This window comes from Sciurus carolinensis, chromosome 13 (assembly GCF_902686445.1).
Source record: "Sciurus carolinensis chromosome 13, mSciCar1.2, whole genome shotgun sequence".
NCBI lineage: Eukaryota > Metazoa > Chordata > Mammalia > Rodentia > Sciuridae > Sciurus > Sciurus carolinensis.
In genome coordinates, this window is record NC_062225.1 from 54,200,812 (window position 1) to 54,225,040 (window position 24,229).

Genomic DNA, 24,229 nt, shown 5'->3' on the forward strand with positions numbered 1-24,229 from the left:
TTAAGCTCCATAAAAAATGTATATGGATTCATCCCACATAGTCATATGCTTCCTAAAATTGACTACATAGCCATCAAACTGTGTCCATTAGGAACAAGAATCTAATCTCCATTCCTATTAGTAGGTTTTGGTCATATCAAAACCTGTATATAGCTGGGTATAGTGGCACACACCCATAATCCCAGCAGTTTGAGAGGCTGAGGCAGAAGGATCACAAGTTCAGAGCCAGCCTCAGCAACTTAGTGAGGCCCTAAGCAACTCAGTGAGACCCTGTCTCTAAATAAAATATAAAATGGGGCTGGGGAGGTGGTTCGGTGGTTAAGAGCCCCTGGGTTCAATCCCTAGTCCCTAAAAAAAATAAAACAAAACAAAAAAAAATCTTGTATATAGTTTCCTCATAAATGACTAAACCCTCTCCTGTGTGCCTGCACAAATGTCAAATAAATGAATATAGAAAAAAAAAGAGAAATTTCATGTGTTTTGAATACCTTAGGACACACCCATCAGAATATGTCTGAAGAGTTAGTGAAAAGTCACCAGTGGGGTTACACCAAACACCTGATAGCCATGGTATGAAGAGTGGGCTCATTCCTCCCATAAAGAACCAATCATGCTCCTCTCTCCCTCCCCGACTCTGTGTTCAATGACATCACACTGGTACCCTGAAATCAGTCATGGTGGAGGCTTTAGAATGACATCCACTCTCTAGGCTTGATTCTATCCATGATGCCCCTTCGCTAGGGCCACTTCTTTTCTGAGGATCTCAACTGGGATCTTGTGAACTAATATGAATGATTTAAGGGTAAATAGGGCAGTTCAGTGATTGAAAGCACCTGCTTTGGAGTCAAGAGTGACAGGGGTTCTAGTCCTGGCTCATTGGTTATTTATTTAAGTTCTTTTCTAGAAACGTGGTCTACTAACATAAAGCACTGGCAGTTTCCAAGAATGCCTCTCAGTTTAATGGCATCATGGCTCATAGTTTGATTTTTCACAGGTTAGGACTTACAGGAGAAGCCATTTTGAAGAAAAAATAGTGTCTGTCCCTCAAAATTACTTTCCAGCATAGAATGAGTCCTAGAGAATGAGGGACTATAATGAAGAGTAGGTGAAACCTGTAAGAGGTGCTTTTTGGGGATTCCTAAGCCACACAGAACAAGAGCCCAGGGTGGACCAGCCTATATTTGGAATCAAGGAAAAAAAAAGGAGGTGTCCACCTGCAGGTTTGTGAACTGGTTTGCACACACAGGTTATTTTCTGATGTGGACAAGGTGTTTCAAGGGTCTATTGGCCCATTCTTATTCTCTGTGATCCCTGCAGTCTCTCCTCCAAAGGCTAGGAGACACTGAAACCTTAGCTCAGGTGGATGACTCTTACTTTTTAGTAACAACTTTATTTAGACATAATTTACATTCTATTCAATTCACCCCTTTAAAGCACATTATTTGATAAGTTCTCATATATTCACAGTTATACATCCATCGCCATTATGTAATTTTAGTTCATTTTCATCACCCCAAAAACAAAACCCATGCACACTGGCAGTCACTCCCTATTTCTCTCCCCAGACCCTGGAAGCTACTAATGTACTTTCTGTCTCTATGGATTTAGCTACTCTGAACATCTCGTATAAGTAGAATAATTCAACATGTGGCCTTCTGTGACTGGCTTCACTCACTTAGCATAATGTTTTCAAAGTTCACCCATGCTGTGCGTGTATCAGTACCACATACTGTTCATGCATTCATCGGTTGATGGAAACTTGAGTTGTTTCCACTTTTTAGTTATTATGAATAATGCTGCCGTAAACATTCATGTACAAGTTGACAACCAATTCTTTAGGCATGTGAATCGCTCTCAGACTATGCTTCCAGTCAGAAGAATGGACTCCCCTAGTATTGACTTACCCTTTTTTGGAAGAGGCAGGTTCACACTCCATTTCTGGACTCACTGCTTCAAAGCTCTTTCCACGCCTAGTTCTTCATAGGTCTTTAAACAAGATATAGTTTTCTTGGAATTGATCTTCATGGTACCAATTCCATGCTAAAGAGCCCTGGCTAACACTCAAAGCACAGCATCTTCATCCTGCCCCACCAGCTTCGTTCCTGCCTATATTTCATCCTGGCATCTGAACTGGAAGTCCATCTTTTCTTGCTATTCATTCCTATATTTATTCAGTCTCCATCCACCAGGAGTGGCCATGTACAACTTTTTGCCATCTTATGCCAACATCTTCAATCATCCAACAAACATTACTGAATTCCTGTGAAGTGCCTTGGCAGAGCACTGGGCTTTGAAGACATCAAGAGCTAAATTGGAAAAGATTCGGGGCCTTGAGAAGCCCATACTCTAGATATAAGCGCAGATAGGGGTAGGGGGAGGAACACAGGATTGGAGAGGGTGAATAGATGTGCTCCAAGAGAGTAAGGAAGAAATGTAGTACACTCAGAAATGGGTTATCTTCCCAGTCCTACCAGTGACTCATCCAGCCCTTTCAGAGAATTTTTCTCATTCTAGATAAAGTGTTTGATAAAACTTTTTTGACTCAGAATTTTTATAACAAATTTTGAGAACATGTTTTCTGCACAGATTATAAAAAACAGTAAGCAGGCCCCATTTACCCCAAGCAGTGGCTAAGGCAAGCACTCTCAGATCACTCTGGATAGCCACATCTGCACACTGTCAGGATTATCAAAATTACCATGACAATGACCCAAGGTCTCTTCCTCAGATAAATCCTGAAAACACTCAGCTGATTTCAACCAGATCCAGCCGCATGCCCTTGAGGTTTGCATGCTATTTTTAAAAAAGAAAAGAAAAGCAGGGAGGAGGAGGGAAGAAGGAGATAGGATGCAAAGCAAAGAGAAAGAGCCCAGGAATCTACACAATCTTGGAATTACTCAGCTCAAATAAGAGAGCTCACTTGACATCCCAACTTTATCCTCCTTTAAAAACACTGAGGTAGAGCCATCAGCAGATCCACACTAAATCCAAGTATCTCAAAGTCTGGGAAATTTTCCCCACTATTCATCAAGAGGGTGGACCCATGAAGAAGGAAGATATATAGAGTCACATTTCCCAGAGATTCTTACTTAGACACTACATCTACAGCTTGGCTTCTGCCTAACTGTTTTGTCATTATGTCTCCAGAGACCTGGCTCCAGAGACTTTCTGGACACTACCAGCCCAGCTCCACCTTGAAGGTTATTCAAGTTGGAGATCAATTCCCCTCATTGTACAGATGGACACACAGAAGCCTAGGAAATAAAGAAAGTAGATATTCACCAATCGGGGATACTATAGATGAAACGCCTTCATCAAAAGAAGGTCCAACTAGAGGATTCCTAATTTCATTCCTATACATGGCTCTACAATTCTGACTCTGGCCCAAAGGGGCACAGTTATTAAGAGGAAAAAACCTGGATCAGAACATGGTCTCACCCCACCCAGTCCACTAGCCACTGGAGGATGAAACTGGCTTTAGCAATAAACTGTTATCAATCTGAATTTTCAGCTCAGATCTTAAACATCTGTTAAGCACCATGTAAATATTATCTTCACAATTTTCATAGGGAAAAGAAGAGTGGATAAAGGGGTAAAAGAGGAATGAACAAGAAGATATGCAGAATCCCCTTTCTGCAACCAACACTGTTCTTAAAAGCAGAAAATGCAATCACATTTGACTAACTAAACTCTTCTTTAAAATTAAAACTCAACGCCCCTATAAATGGACTTCACTGTGAATTGTTATAAAGGTGACAATTCTTTTTTTAAAGCCACAGACCACTCCTTAATGTATAAATGTAGAATATTTAGATATGTTTGGTTTTGATTAAAGGTCTACCTTTATGCTTGTAGTCACTTTACTGCAAAGTCATGGTAATAAAACCAACTCCAGAAAGATTAATTATGTCTCATCCAAGAATGTCCTAGGACTAATTTCACACTATTGACTCAAATCCTTTTCCTACTCACTATGCCTCACAGCCTGGGACTCCACGGAATGTCATCTCATCTCTTCATCTTGCTTATATCAGAGCCAAGAGCTCCATGTTGGGCTTAACTTCAGATTTTTTTAAAGCAAGGCTTTCAAACAACCTTGTGCTGGATATTGGCATGGAAGCAGAGGCCTGTGTCCCTGACACACAAAGCCACTTTGAGTCTCCCTAATCCCTGAGCAATTCCCTGCCTGCTGGGTCTTATTGCTTAAAAGCAACATAAGCTCCTCTGACATTGACCTGGACAAGTGCTATATATCTGGGAAGAGGAGAAAGGACAAGTACAAAACATCTTTAAGCGCATTATGAGAGTTGCAAGACATGAGAGTTGACCTGACCCCTCTTCTGGAAGAGGAACCCTTGAAACCATAGGCTAGTGAAGCACAGGATCCCTAGGAAGTGGTAAGCTGCAGAAACAAACTTCTTTCTTCAGAACAATGAGCCCTACAAACTCACCCTTAGAGGAACAAAAGCTATTAAATTATTGTTGCTGTTTTCTTTATTTCTCCCACTTCTCTTTAATGTTATAGCTGATGAATATGGCCATTCATTTACTAATTAGGTCCAAGTGGTACCTCTTAAGTTGTCAGGCTGATGATTATCTCTCATAAGTATTAACTTTCTCCTAGCTGTTTGAGGTTTTTCTTTTCAACTAAGCTATGTGTTCTTGAAAGACTGAAGTAGGGCCACTTAAATCTTTTCTTCACCCACAGTCTTATTTATGTTTGGAATAGAGTTGGAACTCAATAAACTCATTACTGTATGGATAAGAATTTTTTAAGTGCTTATAGACATTATGAATCTCAACCTACAAACTGAAGCATATGAAAAAAAATCTAATTCTTTATTTTCATCAAATCAAATTAATTTCCATTTGAGTTTTTATCCTTCTAGGTTTGCAAGAGTCTCAATCCCAGGCATTACTAGCGTTTCTTTTCACCTCAGGGTCTCTCCAGAGTCCAGGAGACTTCCAAGTGCTCAAAAAATCAGAGTTAAACCTCTGTTCTCTTCTCCTTCATGGTCTTTACTGACAACCTCATCACCCCAGCCCATGAGGAAGAAACCCTCAAAATCTAATGTCTTTGTATTGGAAGAAGGGGAGTTTTTACCATTGGAATCCCAGGGCCTAAAGTCAGGCCTCCTTCACCCTCTAAAATCTTGTCACCACTCTAGGCAAGGGGCTGTCCCATTGCTGAGCCCAATTCTTCTGAACTTTCTCACTGACTCTTCCCGAGACATGGTGTCTTATTAGACTCCAAAGAAATCACTTTTCTTCTCCACTTATTATTTTCAATGGTATTCATCAGAGTCTCTTCAATGAGGTCACCAAGGCCAGTTGAGGTAGGGCAGTCTCTTACTAGAACCACAATTAGGAAGTCAATCTGCTTGCTAAAAGGAAAAGAAAAAGTAGTTCTTTCCACTTTGGGGAAATGGAGCAAAGAACAGAAAAGACCACATGCAGGAAGCAAAGTAGAGAGACTTTGTTATAACCATCAGGTTCTTTGGTTGAAAGCAACTGAAACTGACTCTGAAAAAGTATAGACAAAATAATAATAATTTATTGGGAGGAAAGAACATTGGGTAATGTCCTAGGACTGAAGGAAGAGCTGAACAATCAGTCCTCAAGGACAGGAAAAGAACAGTTCCCAGAATTTCAGTCAGAATCTCACAGAAGAAAGAAGAATGACTCATCTCCACCACCTCTGTCCACAAGTCAATTCACTGAAAACTAAACTCCCAGGAGAGAATCTACTAGGCCTAACCCAGGTTATGTTCTCAGTGTCTCCTGGATAGAGGGGTTGAAGGCCAAGGAGTGCTCAAATCCATAGGTCAAATAAACACATTAAAGAGAAAATGGAAAGTCCCTTCAACCACCCCCAGCCCTGCCCCCTGCAGAAAATAGTGCTCTTACCAAATGAAGAGCATACTAGGTGGGAAAAATGACTAATGACCATCACAACAGAACAGAGCTTCTCTAGGTAATACACTGACAGGAGGAGCACAAAACATCCCAGCAAACTAGTTATACTTGATATCAAAATTAACATGGGACATTTGCAGATGCAAGACCAAAATCTGACTGAAGAAAAATAATATGAGCAATAAAAGTATAAACCAATCCCAGAACTGACAGCATGGGAAGAGAAAAGAGTAGGCCATATCCTATAGGATTAGGATAACTAGAGAAGGAAACTATGGAACAGACAACAAAGAGAACTGTTTTCTTAGGGATAAAAATTTTACCAGGTATCTTAAAAGGTGCAACTTGAGATTTAGTCAAGGAACCCACTCCAAAACCTTACGTCATTGCTATACGGAAGTCGTTTAGGTCTACTTTGTAGTAAAATATACATAATTCTCATTAAAATGTCTGAGTTCACTTATTATCAACTAATATTTTTAGGGTCTTTATAAAGTCTCTGGTCAAAGAATCCATCCCATTACTAAACACTTATCCATTACCTGGATATCATTCCGACAAAAATTCTGAGCAATAAAGTGAAAAAATCCAGGTAATCAGTGCAGCCCACAGATGGTGTCCCACAATTTATTTCTCTCTGTGTGTACTATACAATAATGAAGAGTAAAACATAGAATTTTTAAAACAAAATATCTATGTCAGGTCAGCACTTCTCAAACTGGTACCCCACAATTTAGATCTTTGACATTCTTTTGAGGAAAGGAGAATAGAATTTCATGAATGAAAGGGAGCAGACACAAGTGACCAGAAGTCTCCTGTAAAGAGCCACTGAGGTAGTTCACCAGCCAACTAATGAGGGCCATGATAAGGAAAGTGATTATAAAAACAAAACAAAAATAAAAATATATGGAACAGTAATTGATGCATCCCATCCAGGAAATAACATCATCAAGAGTGTCGAGTGGTGACCAAGGACCTAGAAGTCATAACCCTTTGTTCTTAACCATAAGCTTACCTCAAGCTTATTTCAAGAATAAGTAGCTTATCAACACATGGAATAATCTCAAAACAATCGTGCTGTGTGAAAGAAACCAAACAAAAAGGACATGCTGTATGATTCCATTGATATCAAATTCTAGACTATGCAAACTAATTAATAGAGACAGAAAGCAAAATCGGTGATTGACTAGGGACAGCAAGTGGATGGGTGGGAAGAGCAGGGCTGAATTACAAAAGGACAGGAGAAATCTTTTGGGGGTGATGGATATGTTCATTTTCTTAATTGTAATGATGGTTTCACATGTGGAGATGTCCAAACTCATCAAATTATACACTTCAAATATGTGCATGTTATTGTATATCAATTATACCTTTATTCCTGATAACATTTCAAATAGGAAAATGAAAATGAAGTTATTGAGCTTTAATATATAGCAGTATCTCAACCTCAACATTTACTGATATTTTAGGCCAGATAATTTTTTTTGGTTGTGCTGGGGATGTCCTGTGCATTGTAGAATGTTTAGCAATACCCCTGGATCTACCCACTACATGACAGTAACACCACCTCACCACTATTGACAACCAAAATAGACTCCAGACACTTAACCAAAGATGACTGCAGTCCCTGCCAAAAGTCCCCTAGTGGGGAAGGGGCTGGAGGACCCCCAATTGAAAACCACATGTCTGTGTAGATTTAGTAGGTTATAAAGGAGGAAAAGAAAGTCAGGAACCTGAGTCCACACAGGCCAGTCCATCCCTTAGACCTAACCACTGGAAACTCTGCTCTGTGGATTGAACAGAGTCGCAAGCTAGGTGGCAAGAGAGGGAAGCCTGTGAGCATTCTGACTGAAATATCATGAGGTGTCAAAGCCAGTGCTGTAGAAGAAGAGGGTTAAAAAATGCAAAAAAGACTCAAGAGGAAAAGTGAGAAATATTTAAATAATACCTGGAACTTGTTTATATTCCCAGAGAATTTATTTCATGTTATCTTCCTGGGTCCTTTACAAGACCCTTGTGAGGAGGAGAGAGGTGGATCCTCACTTTCCAGATGTGCAAACCAAGACCTACAAAGGGTAGCCCTCGGTTTCTAAGTTCGTAGGCCCCTGAGCATGTTGTTAGACCTCTGAGTTTCATCAATCAAAGAGGGCTAGATGATCATCCCCCACCTAATTAGAGCTTTCAGGTAAAACTTCTAAAGGGCTATGATTAAAATTCTTAATCTGTAGTGGCAATCCAATAAGAAACTGACTATAAAATTGTTAGGAAATTAGGAAGTTTAGCTTGAAGAGGTATTTTGGGGATGAACTTGTCAAATGAAGAATGTATGATTGAGGCATGTTGAAGAACATTCTCTTCTGGTGCTTAAAAACAGGACAGACATACTTCACTGGAATGATTTGATGTTGCAGATAGAGGGCAAGAGAATAAATTAGAGGGCAACGCCCAGCCTCTTTCAGCCCTTTGATTTTTTTTTTTTCAGTAAAAGAGAGAGAATTCAGAAGTAAGCAATGGAGATCATTTAAAATGAGAATCTAGACTCAGTCTGAGTGCACTTAAGAAGGAGCTAGATTTCAGTGTACTCAGCCTCCCCCTGCTGCAGCCTTTGTCCCTCACAGATATTGAAATCAGCCTTATCATTAGCACATAGTGCGAAGGTCGCAAAGCCTCTCCTTGAACAAAGAAAAGCATTGGTCCTCCAGAAACAGAAGTTCAGGCCTGTGCAAGAGGTAGAGAGAGACTTGGCAAAGGAGCCTTAACAAACCACACAGATGAGAGCACACGGTCCAGTCCCTTTCTCCACAGCAAGTTTGACAGCCACTGATGTCGGATTCCCAGATCTGTCTCTCCCATTTCAGTGTTTCCTTTGCTCTGCACCAGTGGGGTTCAGCTCCCTCCTAGATATCTCCAGGCAAGGATCACATCTCAACTTTGTGCATCCTAAACAGCACTCCTGGGCATCTATCCCTCCTGTCCCTCCCATCCCTTGCAGGCACTCTCAGCCTGTTGCAAAGCAGTTATCACTATATCCCTTTTGCTGAAAACAGGAGTACCATTCTTTCAGTCTGTCAGCCCCAAATGCATGGTTCAGGACTGCCTGCTATTCTAAAACTACTCTTTGGAGATTTCCCTTTTGATAAAGACCTTGCAAGCCCTGGGGTAATGGCTGGCCTCTGTTTGTCTACATGACACATGATGTCCAAAAGGCATAATTCAATGTGACAGATATTATCAGCAACAGGAAGAGGGACAGTGCATCCCTAATAGAGCTAGGACCACAGCAAGCAGCCCCAAACAGGATGAGAGGAAAAGGGATAGAGAAGAAGGCACTGCATCCACTCAAAACAGCCAGAAGAAAACCATAACAGTTTTTCACTCTCCCTACTCTCTATTCTGAATGCATCTGAGGGCAAGTCACGCATGGGGTCTGCTTCTGGCACAGCTCTGATGGGAAGAAGCTTCTAATGAAGACTCCTCCCTTCCCCAGGGACCCACACCTAATCTCCATAGGTCCAGTGTCCCCACATCACCTGGGAAAGTCTTCAAAAATTATCCTAAAAATAGATTATTCAGATAAAGATATAATTGACTCAAAGTGTTGCCACCTGTGCTATATATTCATTTTCATAAAAGAATCTGGAAAAGGGGGTTCTTAACCTATGGGATACATTGATAACTTTGGAATTTCTAGACATCAAGGGAAGAAGGGGAGTAGAGGGATCCAAATGATCCACCATTCAACACAAAGTCTATACATTGATCTGCTGTACAGATGCTAAGGGCAGTTCTGGTTTCCAACCCAGTGGAAGAGTTCTTTGCCATAAAACCCAGGTAACTGCAATGTGTGAATAAATCCATTTTCTCAAAGTGTATTCCCAAATCAATATTTTAAAAGTATGTCTCAAAGAAATACCAGTCCAGGAGAATTTCAAGATGGTGGACTAGAGGAGGTCACTTTCCTGGCTACTCCATGAAGTGAAACAAAGAAAGCAGACAAGCAGCTTCTCAGCAAGCTGGGTGAACAAAAAAAAAAAGTGGGTGGACTTTACTGGAATTTAAAACTGGACATTCAAAGCAGATCATGAACTCAGGAGGTTGGATATAATAAAATAAGGAAGAAACCCCCAGCAACACAGACACTGCCATGGCTAGGCTGGAAGCACCAGCCACAGTGGTCCCTCATGAGCACAGTGGAGGGATAAGAGAATTAAAAGAACCTGCATTTTGTGGGGAGTCCCAAGTGTTTAGAGATCAAGGACATTGCCCAGCAAACCTGAAAGACATGCTGCACAATATCTGTGTTTGGGAAAGAAACCACCATCTCTCTAGGCAGTGTGCAGAAGACAAAGGAAGGAATCATTCTGCAGCCACTGCACAGGGGCTGGCAGCTGAGGGGGCCGATTCCTGGCAAACCCGAGTTTGGCCTGAAATTCAGGCCCAGGAAACACACACTGCATGACATAGAGTGTGCTTAAGTGATCAGGAGAAAATCAAACGAGGAGAGAGGTTTCCACTGGTCGTGGAAAGCCACCAGTTCTACCCCTCGCCCTCCAATCCGACTGTATGGAGGATCAGGTGGGAGAGACACATCCAGCTAGGAACTCAGAAGGGCGGGGGCGAGACAGATTGTTTGGAGACTGACCCCAAGACCAAGAAATGTGGAGTCCACAGGTGACACAGGGGACTAAGAACTAGGTCTCCCACCACACAAGTGGAACCCAAGGGAGATCCCTGGGGTTCAGTCTTGCAGCATGGACCAGCATGCTGGAGGTGTGCTGATTTAAATTCTCAAGACCAACTGGCATTCAGCAAAGAGCCTGGAGCCCACCTACACCTAACCCCGGCCTCCAGGAATTCTACCTATGAGATTACTTCTCTCACTCAGCAATCCCAAGGGTGGCGCCTTCAACTCCAGATGACTCCACTTAAAACTGCTGAGAAGAGAAATTAAGAATCTTTTGAACTCCAATGGAAAGAATTCTTTAACTTTTCATCAAGATCTTTTCTTTTTAAATTCTTTTTCTCTGTTTAATTGGACCTTATTGGTACATGGACATGTATATTCATATGTTTCTCTCATTTCTTGCATTTTTGAAGCCAGTTATTTTTCATGGATTAATTTTTTGTGAACTAGTATGTTTGATTAGTATATTTTAGCTTTGTTTTGTATTCTTTTATTTTTATTTTTATTTTTTTAAATTTTTACTTATATATTTTTTCTTCTACCTGTTTCCCTTGATTCTCTCCTTTCTTCTGCTAACAGCCAATCTCTATTGTTCTCTTTCACTCTTCCTTTAATTTTTTACTTCCTCTTCTCTCCTCCTCCCTCATAATCATCATATCCTATATCACTTCTGTTCTCTTCCTATCCACCATTTGAAATTGCAAACCCTTCTGCAAACTTGTTGTTTATTGCAGGTAATAACTGATCATATCATTTCTGTTTATTGTGATAATTAACCTTGTAGACATCATAGTAGGAACTATTTGGTTTAATGCTCTATATTTTTGGCATTGGTTGTTATTATTATTTGTCTCCCCCTAAACAGTTAGGTACTAGAAACCTTCAGAGACTCTATAAGCCCACAGGGTAGAAACTCAACTGCCTCAGATCCATACTGTTACATGGGTAGACACATAAACAACATGAAAAAGCAAGGGAACAAACTGCCCTAAACAAACCAAGATACTCCAATAACAAAATCTATTGACACCACAGTGGAACAAATGTCAGACAAGGAGTTAAGAATGTACATAAACTTATCTGCAAAGTAAAGAACAGTATAAAAAATGAAATCAGAGAAAAAATACAAGAAGTGAAAGATCACTTCAATAAAGAGAGATTCTGAAAAAAAAAAGCAGAAATCCTTGAAGTGAAGGAAACAATAAACCAAATTAAAATTTAATAGAAAGCATCACCAACAGACAAGACCACTTGGAATACAGAACCTCAGGCAATGAAGACAAAATATATAATCTTGAAAATAGAGTTGACCACGGAGAGAAGATGTTAACAAACCATGAGCAGAACTTACAAAACTATGGAATAACATGAAAAGACTAAATTTAAGATTTATTGGGATAGATGAAGGTACAGAGATTAAAAAAAAAAAAAAGGAATGCACAATCTTTCCAATGAAATAATATCAGAAAATTTACCAAACCTAAAGAATGAAATGAAAAATCAAATACAAGAGGCTTACAGGACCCCAAATATACAAAATTACAACAGACCCACACCACGCACATTATAATGAAAATGCCTGACATACAGAATAAGGATAGAATTCTAAAGGCTGTGAGAGAATAATATCAGATTATATAGAGGGGGAAACCTATTCAGATATCAGCTGGTTTCTCAACCCAGACCCTCAAATCTATGAGGTCCTGGAATAACATATACCAAGCTCTGAAAGAAAATGGATGCCAACCAAGAATCCTATATCCAGCAAAATTAAGCTTCAGATTTGAAAATGAAATGAAAACCTTCATGACAAACAAAAGTTTTAAAAGTTTGCAACTCAAAAGCCTGCACTAGATTGTATCCTTTGCTGAGAAAAAGCTTTTTAGTTTGAGTCCATCCCATTTATTGATTCTTGCTTTGATTTCTTGTGCTTTGGGAGTCTTATTGAGGAAGTCTGAATCTAAGCTAACATGATGAAGATTCGGGCCTACTTTGTCTTCTATTAGGTGCAGGGTCTCTGGTCTAATTCCTATGTCTTTGATCCATTTTGAGTTGAGTTTTGTGCAGGGTGAGAGGTAGAGGTTTAATTTCATTTTACTGCATATGGATTTCCAGTGTTGCCAGCACCATTTGTCGAACAGGCTATCTTTTCTCCATTGTATGTTTTTTGCCTCTGGAATACTATTCAGCCATAAAGAAGAATAACATTATGGCATTTGCAAATAAATGGATGAAACTGGAGAATATCATGCTAAGTGAAATAAGCCAAGCCCAAAAAACCAAAGGTCGAATGTTTTCCCTGATAAGTGGAGAATGATATATAATTGGGGTGGGGGTGGGGAATGAGAGAATAATGGGAGAACTTTAGAATATGTAGAAGAAAATGAGAGCGAGGGGGGTATGAAAAACAGTGGAATGAGACAGACATCATTACCCTATGTACATGTATGATTACACAAATGGTATGAATCTACATTGTGTACAACCATAGAAATGAAATTATGTACCCCATTTGTGTACAATGAATCAAATGCAGTCTGTAAAAAATTAAAAGCTAAATAAAAATAATAATAATAATAAAAAGCCTGCATTACTGTACATTCTCAGCAAAATATTCCATGAGGAGGAAATTTTAAAAAAAAAATGAAAACCAGCAAAGGGAGGAACTACACTAAAGGAATAGTCAATCAAAGGAGAAAAATAATTCAAATTAAAAACTAGAAATAAACACAAATGACCAGGAATACAAATAACCTTGAACATTAATGGCCTAAACTCATCAATCAAAATACACAGACTGGCAGATTGGATTGTTTAAAAAGACCCAACAATATGCTGTCTTCAAGAGACTCACCTCCTAGGAAAAGACATTCAGAGACTGAAGGTGAAAGTTTGGGAAAAAACATATCACTTATAAGGATCATGTAAACAAGCAGGGGTTTCTATCTTTATATTAGATAAAGTAGACTTTAAGCCAAAGTTAATCAAAGGAACAAAGAAGGCCATTTCATACTGCTTAAGGGTGTTCATTATTCATCAACAAGACATAACGACTATAAATATTTATGCCCCAAACAATGGAACATCTATGTACATCAAACAAACTCTTCTCAATTTTTAAGAATCAAATAGATGATACTGGGTAACTTTAACATGCCTCTGTTACTACTGCATAGATCCTCCAAACAAAAACTAAATAAAGAAGCTACAGAAGTAAAAATTACAATTGATAATTTAGGCTTAACAGACATATAGACTCTTTCACCCATCAATGATTGAACACACTTTCTTCTCAGCAGCACCCAGATCCTTCTCTAATATAGACCATGTTATGTAAGCTCTCACATATGTTGGCATACAATTGTAATATTACCTTCATATATTTTTAATATCTGTAGGGTTATTTTGATGACTCCATTTCCATTGATATTAATTTTTGTGTTCTTGTTTTTTTATTGATTAGAACTGTTTGATGTTTATCAAATTTCAGCTGTATTATTTCTTCTCCGTTTCATATATTTCTGCTCCTACTCTTCTTTTTTCCTTCCTACTACATAATTTGAAAGTAGTTTGATTGTTATTCTAACTTCTTTCTGATACAAGTTCTTAAGTTATAAATGTTCATCTGAGTACTGTTTCATCCCAGAGACAAAAGTAGCTATAGGCTTTTATTATCACTTAGTTCAAAGCACTTTTTATTTACTTTTCTTGTGCTTTCTTCCTTGATCTCTGAGATATTTATATGTGTGCCATTTAATTTTGAAATAGTTGATGTGGGGGTGGGGTTCTATATACCTTAAGGGATTGAGTCCTAATGTAATAAATCATGCAGGAAACACGGTCTGCATAATTTCAAATTTTAAAAAAAGCAGTGGAAATGCTTGTTATGTTAATTGTATTGGTTACATACATGTCAAAGTTGATCAAATTCATACTTCAAATATGTGCATTTTATTATACTTCAATTTTACCTCAATGAAGCTATGGGAAAAAATAGCCAATAAATAAATAAAAGAAACACCAGTCCATTGCATGTACTGTGACCTTAGAGAAAAAGAATGCATATTAAAAGTTATTAGAAACTCTCTAGTGAAGTACCTTCTTTAACTTTTTAGACTAAACTTACCTTAATTTTCTTGGGCTTTGATTTCTTTTTTTTTTCCTAAATACTATCAATTAGCATGGCAGGGAACCATTAGGTATCCTGTGGTACACACTTTGATTAATTCTACATCAAGTTTTTAGAATTCAAATCCTATTTCCCTGTGATTTATATCATAATTTCAGAAAGTTTTCTCTCTTTTCTTGTGAAGTTTAATTTTTAAATCAAGGTTACAGTTCATTAAAAGGCCTTACCAAAAAAAAAAAAAAAGAAAGAAAGAAAGAAAGAAAGAAAAGAATGTTTGGTGAATTATTTAGTAAAATGCAGTTTACCAAAGAAAGGGAAAAACATGGTACTTAATATTACCTTTTGTGCACTCAATCACTCATTCATTCATTCACTCATTCAACTATTTATTCCCAGAACCAGTATGATACAATGGGGAAAAATTCACTGAGGATGTGACGAGTCCTGTGACAGAGATAAGGGGAAAAAAAAAAAAAAAAAAAGACCATTTCTTTCCTCTCTGGTAAGAGGTGAGAAAAGTAGACAGGTCAAATAAAATCACAGCATGGCCGATAAGGGAAATCAGGATTTCTGGCTGCAAGTGACAGAAACCCAACTCTACCACCTAGCTTAAGTAAAGGGAGAATGCTTTGGTTCATTACTTGAACATGAAGGTGGAACTGGCCTCAGGTATGATCAGTTCCGTGGGGTCAAAGGTATTATTATCAAGACTCTGCTTGCCACCGTGCTTCTCAGCTGTATTGTCATCTCCAGAGCTTTAGTCATTGCCAGGGCAGACAGGCTTTTCCCATGAGACAAGAAGAACAGCAGGCACCAAATTTATTCAAATTCTTCCAGCAACATAATCAAAAAAGACAAGGCCCTTTCTCCAGTTCTTTCTCTCCCCATCAGTCCCAGAGAAGTATTCTTGTGTCCCAGACTAGTCATCACATTCCAATCCCCACCCAATCCCAGGACCAGATCCAGGTATTTATGGGCTAGAGCCCCAGGTTCCTCTCCCACAAGAATCAATCACAATTGATCACATCTCTGGTTTTGTGCTATGTAGGCAGTAAAATGCAGAAGAAATTTCCAAGCAAGCAACAGGAAGCTTGCATGGAATTTCAGAGTATAACTTTTAGGGGTCATCTTTTTTGTTCTCCTTGTTTGGGCTTGGATTTTGTTCCCGATAGCAAGATGATCAGCTCAAAGGTAGAATGTATTTATCTTTCTTCATACTTTTGTTTCTTCCTTTATCCCTTATTTACCTTTTCTTCCAAGAGACAAGTAAAACCATATTGCTAGTACTTGAACAGGGTATGTGTTAAGAATCAGAAAACCTTGTCTATTCTACTTAAGTGTTTATTAATATTATTATTATTTTATTATTATTTATTATTATTATTACTTTGCTAACTTCCTCCAACTCTAGCTGTTTATGACACAAGTATATCTTAGTGAAACATCAAGTGCTATTGAGTTTTGACTTGGAAAGACATAAAGAAAATAATTCTATGATCTTGTATATTGTTTATTTGAAAAATAAATAAATAGTAAATTAGAATAAATAGACTGCTACTCAAAGAAAAAAAATCTCAGCTACACAACCAATTGAATAATTTTAAATATTTAAACACACACAACACACACAAACCTGCATGTTTCTTTAATAATGCATCAAAATACTTAGACTTCCTTCAAAGTCCTTCATAAGGATTCTTGAACTTTGTCTTCCTAAGGCAAATTTAGTTTAGTGTTCCTTCAATTGTGCTCTGGGAACCCTATACATCAAAATTACATGGGAGAGCTTATTAAAATGCAAATACGTTGCATATCTATTGAATTAGAACCTTTTTCAGGAACTCCCAGGAATCTGTTGTCTAAGCTTTGTAAATGACACTTCTGTAACCTAAAACATGAACTCTCTTCTAAAACTTTGGGGAGTTTAATTAGGATTTCTGGTAGTAGTGTCAGATATCTTCATTTCTCTAAGGTGGGATAAACTTCTTGTGAATTCCATGAACTTCATTTTGTCAGTAAAATGTAATTAGCGATCCTATGGGCCATGCTGTTTTGAAGTTCTGTGACAAAAGTAGCTATAGGCATAGTTATATAAAACAGAAGTCCTTCGGATTTAAAAATACTCACTCTAAGTAGGTCACATATTAATGAGTAGGAAAGGTGAATTCCATTGTAACAAATATATAACAAGCAATATGATGTGATATTCTGATAATGGGTACATTGCAAGAATTGACTGGTGATAATTAAGATCCAACTGAAATTAATCATAGATAGCAAAGTTTATGAAAACTCATTATAGTTGTGAGTTTTCTTCCACAAGAACAACCTCACCTCTTTATAAACAGGATTTTAATTTTAATACAAGACGAACTACAAGGAGTTAATGTACACATACCAATTTCTCCCCTCAACAATACTACAGGAGTTGCTCCCTAAGTTCATGCACTTTACAGATAAAAGAAACTTAGGGGTTATGAAATCATCCCTTTCTTCTACAGATGAAGAAACCAAAGATCAAGTAACATGGCAGATGACTGAGCAAGAAGGAAAATTCAAGTGTAATTAGTGCCCAGTCCTTCTCTTACCAGAGTGCATAAATAATTCCTCCTGAAATATCCACTGTTCTCAAATATTCAATTGTAGTTGAAAGCATCCATTTTTTATATACACAACGGATAAGCTATGGAGTAAAAGGAAAACACCACATAAAACATGAGACTTAAAATAAATTCCATTCAGCCACCCTGAATTACTCATTGTTTCATTCCTGCTATTCAGGTCACACAGTGGAATCATTTGAAAAGTTCAGTGCTACCTCAACTTTCCCACCAAAATCTGACAAAGCTAAAAAAGAAAAGACGATATGACCCCAAAGTAGTCATGGATAATTACTTATATTTAGGCAGATAGATCCAGTGTGGCTGAGAATAAACCAAACAATGTTAAGTTCTTCACATAATTTAAGCATCTGCTACAGATCTGAGCCTGAGTCTAGAAGTACAACCAGGAGTCTATCTAATGGAATAATGGGAAAAGAAGAGAAGATCATTTCAAGTATTAAGAAAAACAAATGCAGAGGTATGAAAGTATAAGAAGTCATCAGATAAGCAATTTAAAAGGAAGATCCAGAGAAGACCATATTATAGACAAAAGCAATGATTCTGTGCCATTAAGCACAATAGGAGCAAAGCCAAATTATTTTCTAAAACAATAATAATCAACCATCCTTGGCCAAGAGACTGGTGACTGAAGGAGCCTATCTTTGAGAATCAGCTTCAGAAATAATCTGCTCTTATGCTTCCTGTCTTGAGAGCTTTAGACACCCTCCCCGCTCTCAAAGTCTACTTCTTTAAGCAAAACTTCTGGGATTTTTCAGAGTCCAAACAAAATCCTTGGAAGGAACAATGTTTAATGATCAAATCAGAGGCAAAATTATGCATCCCAGGGTTACCATAAAATCTGATAGCTCTTTTCAAAGTCCCTTGGTATGTAAAACATATGGCAGTGTTAGCATTGATGAGAGACAGTGGGAGATACAGCTGAGAGTTCAATCAGAGTTTCTCTATTTACAAGTTGTGTTTTCTCCGCCACCAAGCCCCCACCACACAACACACCCACCCGCCCCCAGGGCGGTCACATTAACTCTCAGGGCACGGTTTTTCTTACTGTAAAAGTCCCGCTAATTTGACATGAAGCTTAAGACATGATGTGAGGCAGAGCACCTGTCACAGGGTCTATAATGGGCCTTCCACTGGGGTAGCTGGGGTATGTGAGGATTTAATAGAAGCTAGAAGGAATACAAAAATAAATCTGAATTAAATTTTGCTCTCATGGACCTCACAGTCTGTAGTGGAGATGTAAGTCAGTCACAAATAGCTATACTGTAAGGGGGACAGCAGTTACAAGAGAAATGCAGAGGAATCACTGGGGAAGCTGGGAGGAGTGAGAACTTGCCTTGAGAAGGGACTTGGGGGAGAAGGGACAAGGATCTGGCGTTGGGCCTGAAGGAGAGGAGAAGCTTCTGAGCAGGCACTTTCACCCCTTCCGAGGTGTGTTTGCAATTATCCATTTGACCTACTCACGGATCAAGTGGAACAGGTTCCGGAAGTGCCACAGATCACCCAACTTCACTACTGCAATTCTGCAGCAGAGCAGAATTGAGAACTGCCCACTCTTCACCCAAAGCATTCGCCACAGATCACTCTGCCTCCTAAAACTGGGACCATTTGCGAGTGTAGAGGACTGGACGGGTTACTGAAAGCAACGGAAAGGCGGTGATGGGGCATCCGCCAAGGTTTCCAGGTCGGGGGAGCAGGGACTCGGGATGGGGCGCGGTGAAGGGGAGAGCAGGGGCGGGCCAGGGGGCGGTGGGTGGGAGGGCAGGCCAAGGGGCGGGCGGCGGACGCGGGCCGCCCCCGGGGGCCGTCCAGGACACTGGCCCAGGCGCAGGAGCCGGCATTCTGGCTCCCTAGCCATGGGACATCGCTCCCCAGCGCGGCGGCCGCTGCTGGCGCTGCTGCTGCTGCTGCTGATGTTGCGGCCGCTGTCCCGAGCGCAGCGCGGAGCGCACTGTCCGGAGCCCTGCAACTGCGCGCCCGACAGCGCCCTGCGCTGCCCCGGCCCGCGGGCCGGCCTCACCCGACTGTGAGTACTCGGCGCTGCCCTTCCATGGAGGACCCTCGCTCACTCCAGGTCACCTGCCCTGCCCTTAGTTCTCTTTGCTGGAAGTTGGGAGAAAAATGCTTTATCAAACTGCCCGTTTAGGATGATACTCCTAAGAGTTGTCTGTCACCTGGTGCCCCTGGTAGTCCAGACTCACACTTTCCTCATGTTTGAGACCCAGGCAGGGAGTATGGAACAGTCCAGAAGCCCCAAGAGGAGTCCTGCTTTCTGCCTCTGCTGAAGGGAACATGGGTGCACTGCTCTGTAATCAGCAGTGGTCTCTGCCAGAGGTGTTTGAGCCTGGGCCAGCCAGGTCGGTGGGCTCTGGCACCCTGTGGTGCCAGAATGAAGCGCTCAGCCCCTAGGGCAGGGTGACTTGATTTGTCAACAGGGATGCTGGCAGGCCCACCTCCTCTGCCTTATCCTGGTGAGCATACAAGTCCCTGCCCTGCCCCTGCCCCAGGTATTCTTATACTTCAGTCTAGTAAGCTAAGCAACCAAGCCTGTGTCTGGTTCCTAGCATGCCCCCACCTCCACACCCACAGACATGATTAAGGGAACGTATGTATCAGCAAGCAGGTGCAGGAGGCTGTTTGTTGAAGTCATAGGGTAAAGAGGAGGCGGGGACCATTAGGTCTACTTTCTTCGATTTAGAGAGAGGTTCCACATATCACATCATTCTATTTATATGAATGGCCTGATAGACTGAAAGTAGATCAGAAGTTCCCAGGGGTTGAACAAGTTGGGGGCAACTGGTGACTGCTAACAGGTGTGGGTCTGGGATGAGGAAAAATGTCTAAAATTAGATTGTGGTAATGTTTGCACATGAACATACTAAAAAACATGGTATTGTACACTTTAAATCGGTGGATTTTATCTTACATGATTTACATCCCAATAAAACTGTTAGGAAAGAAATGTTGGGGGATGGTATCCAAAACGCACCAGGCCAGTGGAGGTCTTCAATATGTTTTAACTATTTGCGGTGACTGGATTCTATGTTGGAGAAGGAAAGAGACCACTCCCCATCTCCTTTGGGACCCAGCTGCCTGTCCAGGGGTCTGTTCATGGAGGGATTCGCCCTCCCCACAGGGCTGGACTTTTTCCCTGTGGAAGAATTAATAGCCTTCTGGGAATAGTTGTGGTTGAGAGAAACAGTTTAAGGGTTGAGGGGTTTATATTAATTAGTTTCCATTAATTATCTTGTCAGCTCCATTCCCTGAAGGTGATGACCATGCTGATAGAATTTGTTTCAATCAATCAACAAATCCATGGAACCTGCCTTCCAAGTTCCAGCCCTTGCCCTTCCGTGACAAGCCTCCTGAATTGCTCTTATGAACGACTGTGCCACTAATAGCCATTTCCACTTGCCTAGTGCTTCCACAGATTAGAAGAAACTATGATCCAGAGAGATAGAATAACTTGCTCAAGGTCCCATAGCTATAGAGTAGCAAAGATAGCACTTTATCTATTATCTTTTTTAGATCTCTTTGTAAGAAAATTAACTCTTCCTTAATTAAAAAAAAAAAAAAAACTTTCAACTTCTTCAAGTTTGGTACTGGGTGGAGAAAAGTCTGTGGCAGGAGAAGGGGAAGGGATGGGTGAGACAAATCCTAGCTCACCTGGGATTCAGCTTTTCACTGAGATCTCACAATGCCCACCCCCACCCCCAAATGCTGCCACACTTACATTGGCCTCAGGAGGGGACTCTTTCCCTGAAAAAAAGCTGAAGGGAAAAAAAAAAACTCTATCTCATTATTCCACAGCATGGTTGAAAGAAACTGAGAACCCATCAAAAGATTGTGTGTGTGTGTGTGTAGTGAAGCCAGGGTCTCACACTCTATCACTGACCTATGTCCCTAACCCAACTTTTATTTCTGAATCATATTGTTTTGCAGTACTGGAGACTGAACTCAGGGACTGGCATATGCTAGGCAAGTGCTATACCTCTAAGCTACATCCTCAGTTGGCCCTCAAGATTTTACAGTTGCTGACTAGAGTGAGGCATAGAAGTGGGAGACCCATACAATAAAAGTATAGCTGGGAAGTCTGGTTCTCAAACGGGAGTCCATTCACCAGGTTCTGAAGCTATTTACAACCCACAAGGTATTCCAGAGAAATTTTCTACTTCCTCCATCTGCAGGCCCTATCTTAGCATCTACCCTGGCCTCCCAACATCCTCTCCTAGATGTTTAGAGCCTTGAACCAAGTATGGTAACCATAAGGTCATGTTTCCTGTAGACCAGATGACTGAGAGGTGTCTTTCAGGTGAGAATCTAATAGACACAGAGCCTATGTAGGATAACTTTTGGTACAACACAGTGACTACAACATTCACATGACAAGATAAATGTATAGGAAGCAATAGGAAGGTTATTACTTCAAGGCAATGTTTCTCAAAGTGTGATCTGGCCCAGTAGCATGAGCACCCATGAAATGTTAGACCTGGGCTCTCAGACCCCACTCCAATGTACAGAATCCAAATCACCTGGAGGTAGCACACAGAAGTCTGCATTTTGGCAACTCCCTTAGGTGATTCTGATGCATGCTCAAGTCTGAAAACCTTTTTTGTTTTGTTTTTTGTTTTTTGGATTGTCTGTTTTTTTGTTTTTTTGTTTTTTGTTTTTTAACCCAGGGGCACTTACCCACTGACCCACATCCCCAGCCCTCTGTATTTTTTGTTTTGAGATAGGGTCTCACTAAGTTGTTTAGGGCCTCACCAAGTGGCTGGACTGGCCTTGAACTTAATGATCCTCTTGCCTCCTAAATTGTTGGGATTGCAGATATGTACTACCATGCCCAGGCATTGTTCTTCATATATAATAATCTTCTTGGAGAGCAAGAAGTATATTTTAAACTTCCTGCAGTCATATATTTTCCTTCCCAATCTTCTGCCCATCCACCCACATATACAACACCTACCTATTGCAAAAAGGCAATAAAATCAAAACCTTAAAATCAGAGAGAGATGAAAATAAGCAAAATGGAGGAAAGTTTGTTTTATGCAAAGAGGAACAGAGGAAGGAATCCATGGAGAAGACAGACCGAAGACACAAATGATGAAGAGTCATATTTATTGGAGGAAGATCTCAACAAGGAAGGAGGGAAGCAGCGATTTAAGAATATAAGGGAGTAGTTAATTTTAGAGCAGGGATAGCTCTGTGTTCACAGGAATGAAGATGGTGCATAAAGGATTACTCAATATTAAGGCAAAGGAGAGGAAAAATGGACGCGTTCATGCTGACGTCCCCTGTTCTTGATCATGAGTGGATGAAACAGTAAATAATCATTACAAGATAGAAAAATGCTGTAAATAACAAGTTATCAGGAGTTCATAAAAATAAAAGAATTGAAATTATGAGGAGAGTATAGTCTTGTCCTTACTTATCCATAGGAGTTGGCTCTGCAGAGAGAAGGGGACCACCCTAGAATCTGGGGGTTGGAGGAAGCAAGTACCTCAGAGTACATTAAAATTCATCAGCATCCCTCAGTAAATGACAGTTTATGCTTTAGTCATTTTGGGTCTCAATAACTCTATCTTCTAAGACCTTCATCTAGAGTTCACTATTTGGTTTTAAAAGAAGAATTATAATTGCTTGTCTTTGGACAGGCCCCCTGCTTGAAAATTTTGAAAATGGCACTACTTAAATTGTTCATCTCTTTCCTCCCTTTCCATATTTTATTAACAACACTGGTATTTAAAATCTAAAATATGATACAAGAAATAGCCTATATTTTCACTTATTTTAATTGATTTTAAAATTTTTCCTTTTCTTTCTCTTTCTTATTAGTTCCAGGTAAATAGAAAGAGAAAAAGAAGAGGGGGGAAAAAAATCTCACCTTGCACATGGTTATATAAAGATCTTTGTCTCTATGACAACAGAAAGGTTGAGCTGCTTGATATGGAAACAGCTTCTGAAAAATCTGTTAGTAAGAAAATGCTAATAATAATTATGGCAATTTTTATTTTGAATGTTGTGCCTGCTAAACAGAGATGAAACCTTTAGACTATATTATAAGACACAATCCAGAGACTCTGCAAGGATAAAATGTGTGTATCCACCAGTCCAGAGTCCCAGGAAAATGTTTCTCTCTTGACATCCTTCCTGAGTGTCTTCCCCTTCCTTCTACCTCCAGTGGAAGTCAGGGTCCCAAAGAGCACTCAATGCTGTAGAAGTATGCACACATGGAGGTTGTGGCTCCTGTCCTTGGAGTAGCAACACAGCCCAAGGGACTAGTCTAGGTGGGAAGAGAGAAGACAAGCCTCTAAGGATTCAGAGAATAGGTCAATCGCCATAGAATGACGAACCCAAGGGACGACTTCATGGGCCAAGTGTGAGGAAGCTAAACCTTGAAAGAAAGAATGGAAAAAGACTCGCTCAGAAGAGACCTTGATGAAAAGCAAAAACTAAATAAATAAACAAATAAAGGTTGAATGGATTCTTCCCTCTTCATGCTTCTCCCAGGTTCTCTGGGGAAGACATTTTTTTACGGGAAGATAAAAAGCCATCAGAAATCTTTGAATAATTTCTCAGAAGGCTGTACAAAGAGAAAACAAATTCCATTATGTAATTCTGGACCAATAATAAATTTTCAATAGAAGTCATCTTGGATGGCTGTTGCAAAGACATTAAAACCATGATTAGGAGTCACTTCCCCATGAAGCCTTCCCAGATATCCACCACCCAGAACCCCCATACCCCACTCCCAGCCTCCAGCTTCTCCCCTGATAGGTTTGCTTTCATAACCTGTACTTGCATGCACTTTTGCACATATTTTTGCACATACCATAATGTAACCATCCGTTCAATGTGTACCTTTTCTACTAGAGCAGA

The 24,229-nt window shown here is 40.0% G+C and overlaps 1 protein-coding gene across 1 annotated transcript in view; it reads left to right on the top strand.

Annotated features, from left to right (window-relative positions):
* Positions 1-19,206: 19,206 nt before the first annotated feature.
* Lhcgr (luteinizing hormone/choriogonadotropin receptor) overlaps positions 19,207-24,229 on the top strand; it is a 53,642-nt gene continuing 48,619 nt past the window's right edge. The window contains exon 1 of the mRNA XM_047523408.1: positions 19,207-19,376. Within this exon, the coding sequence (XP_047379364.1) occupies positions 19,207-19,376 (170 nt within the window). The remainder of the gene's footprint in view (positions 19,377-24,229) is intronic.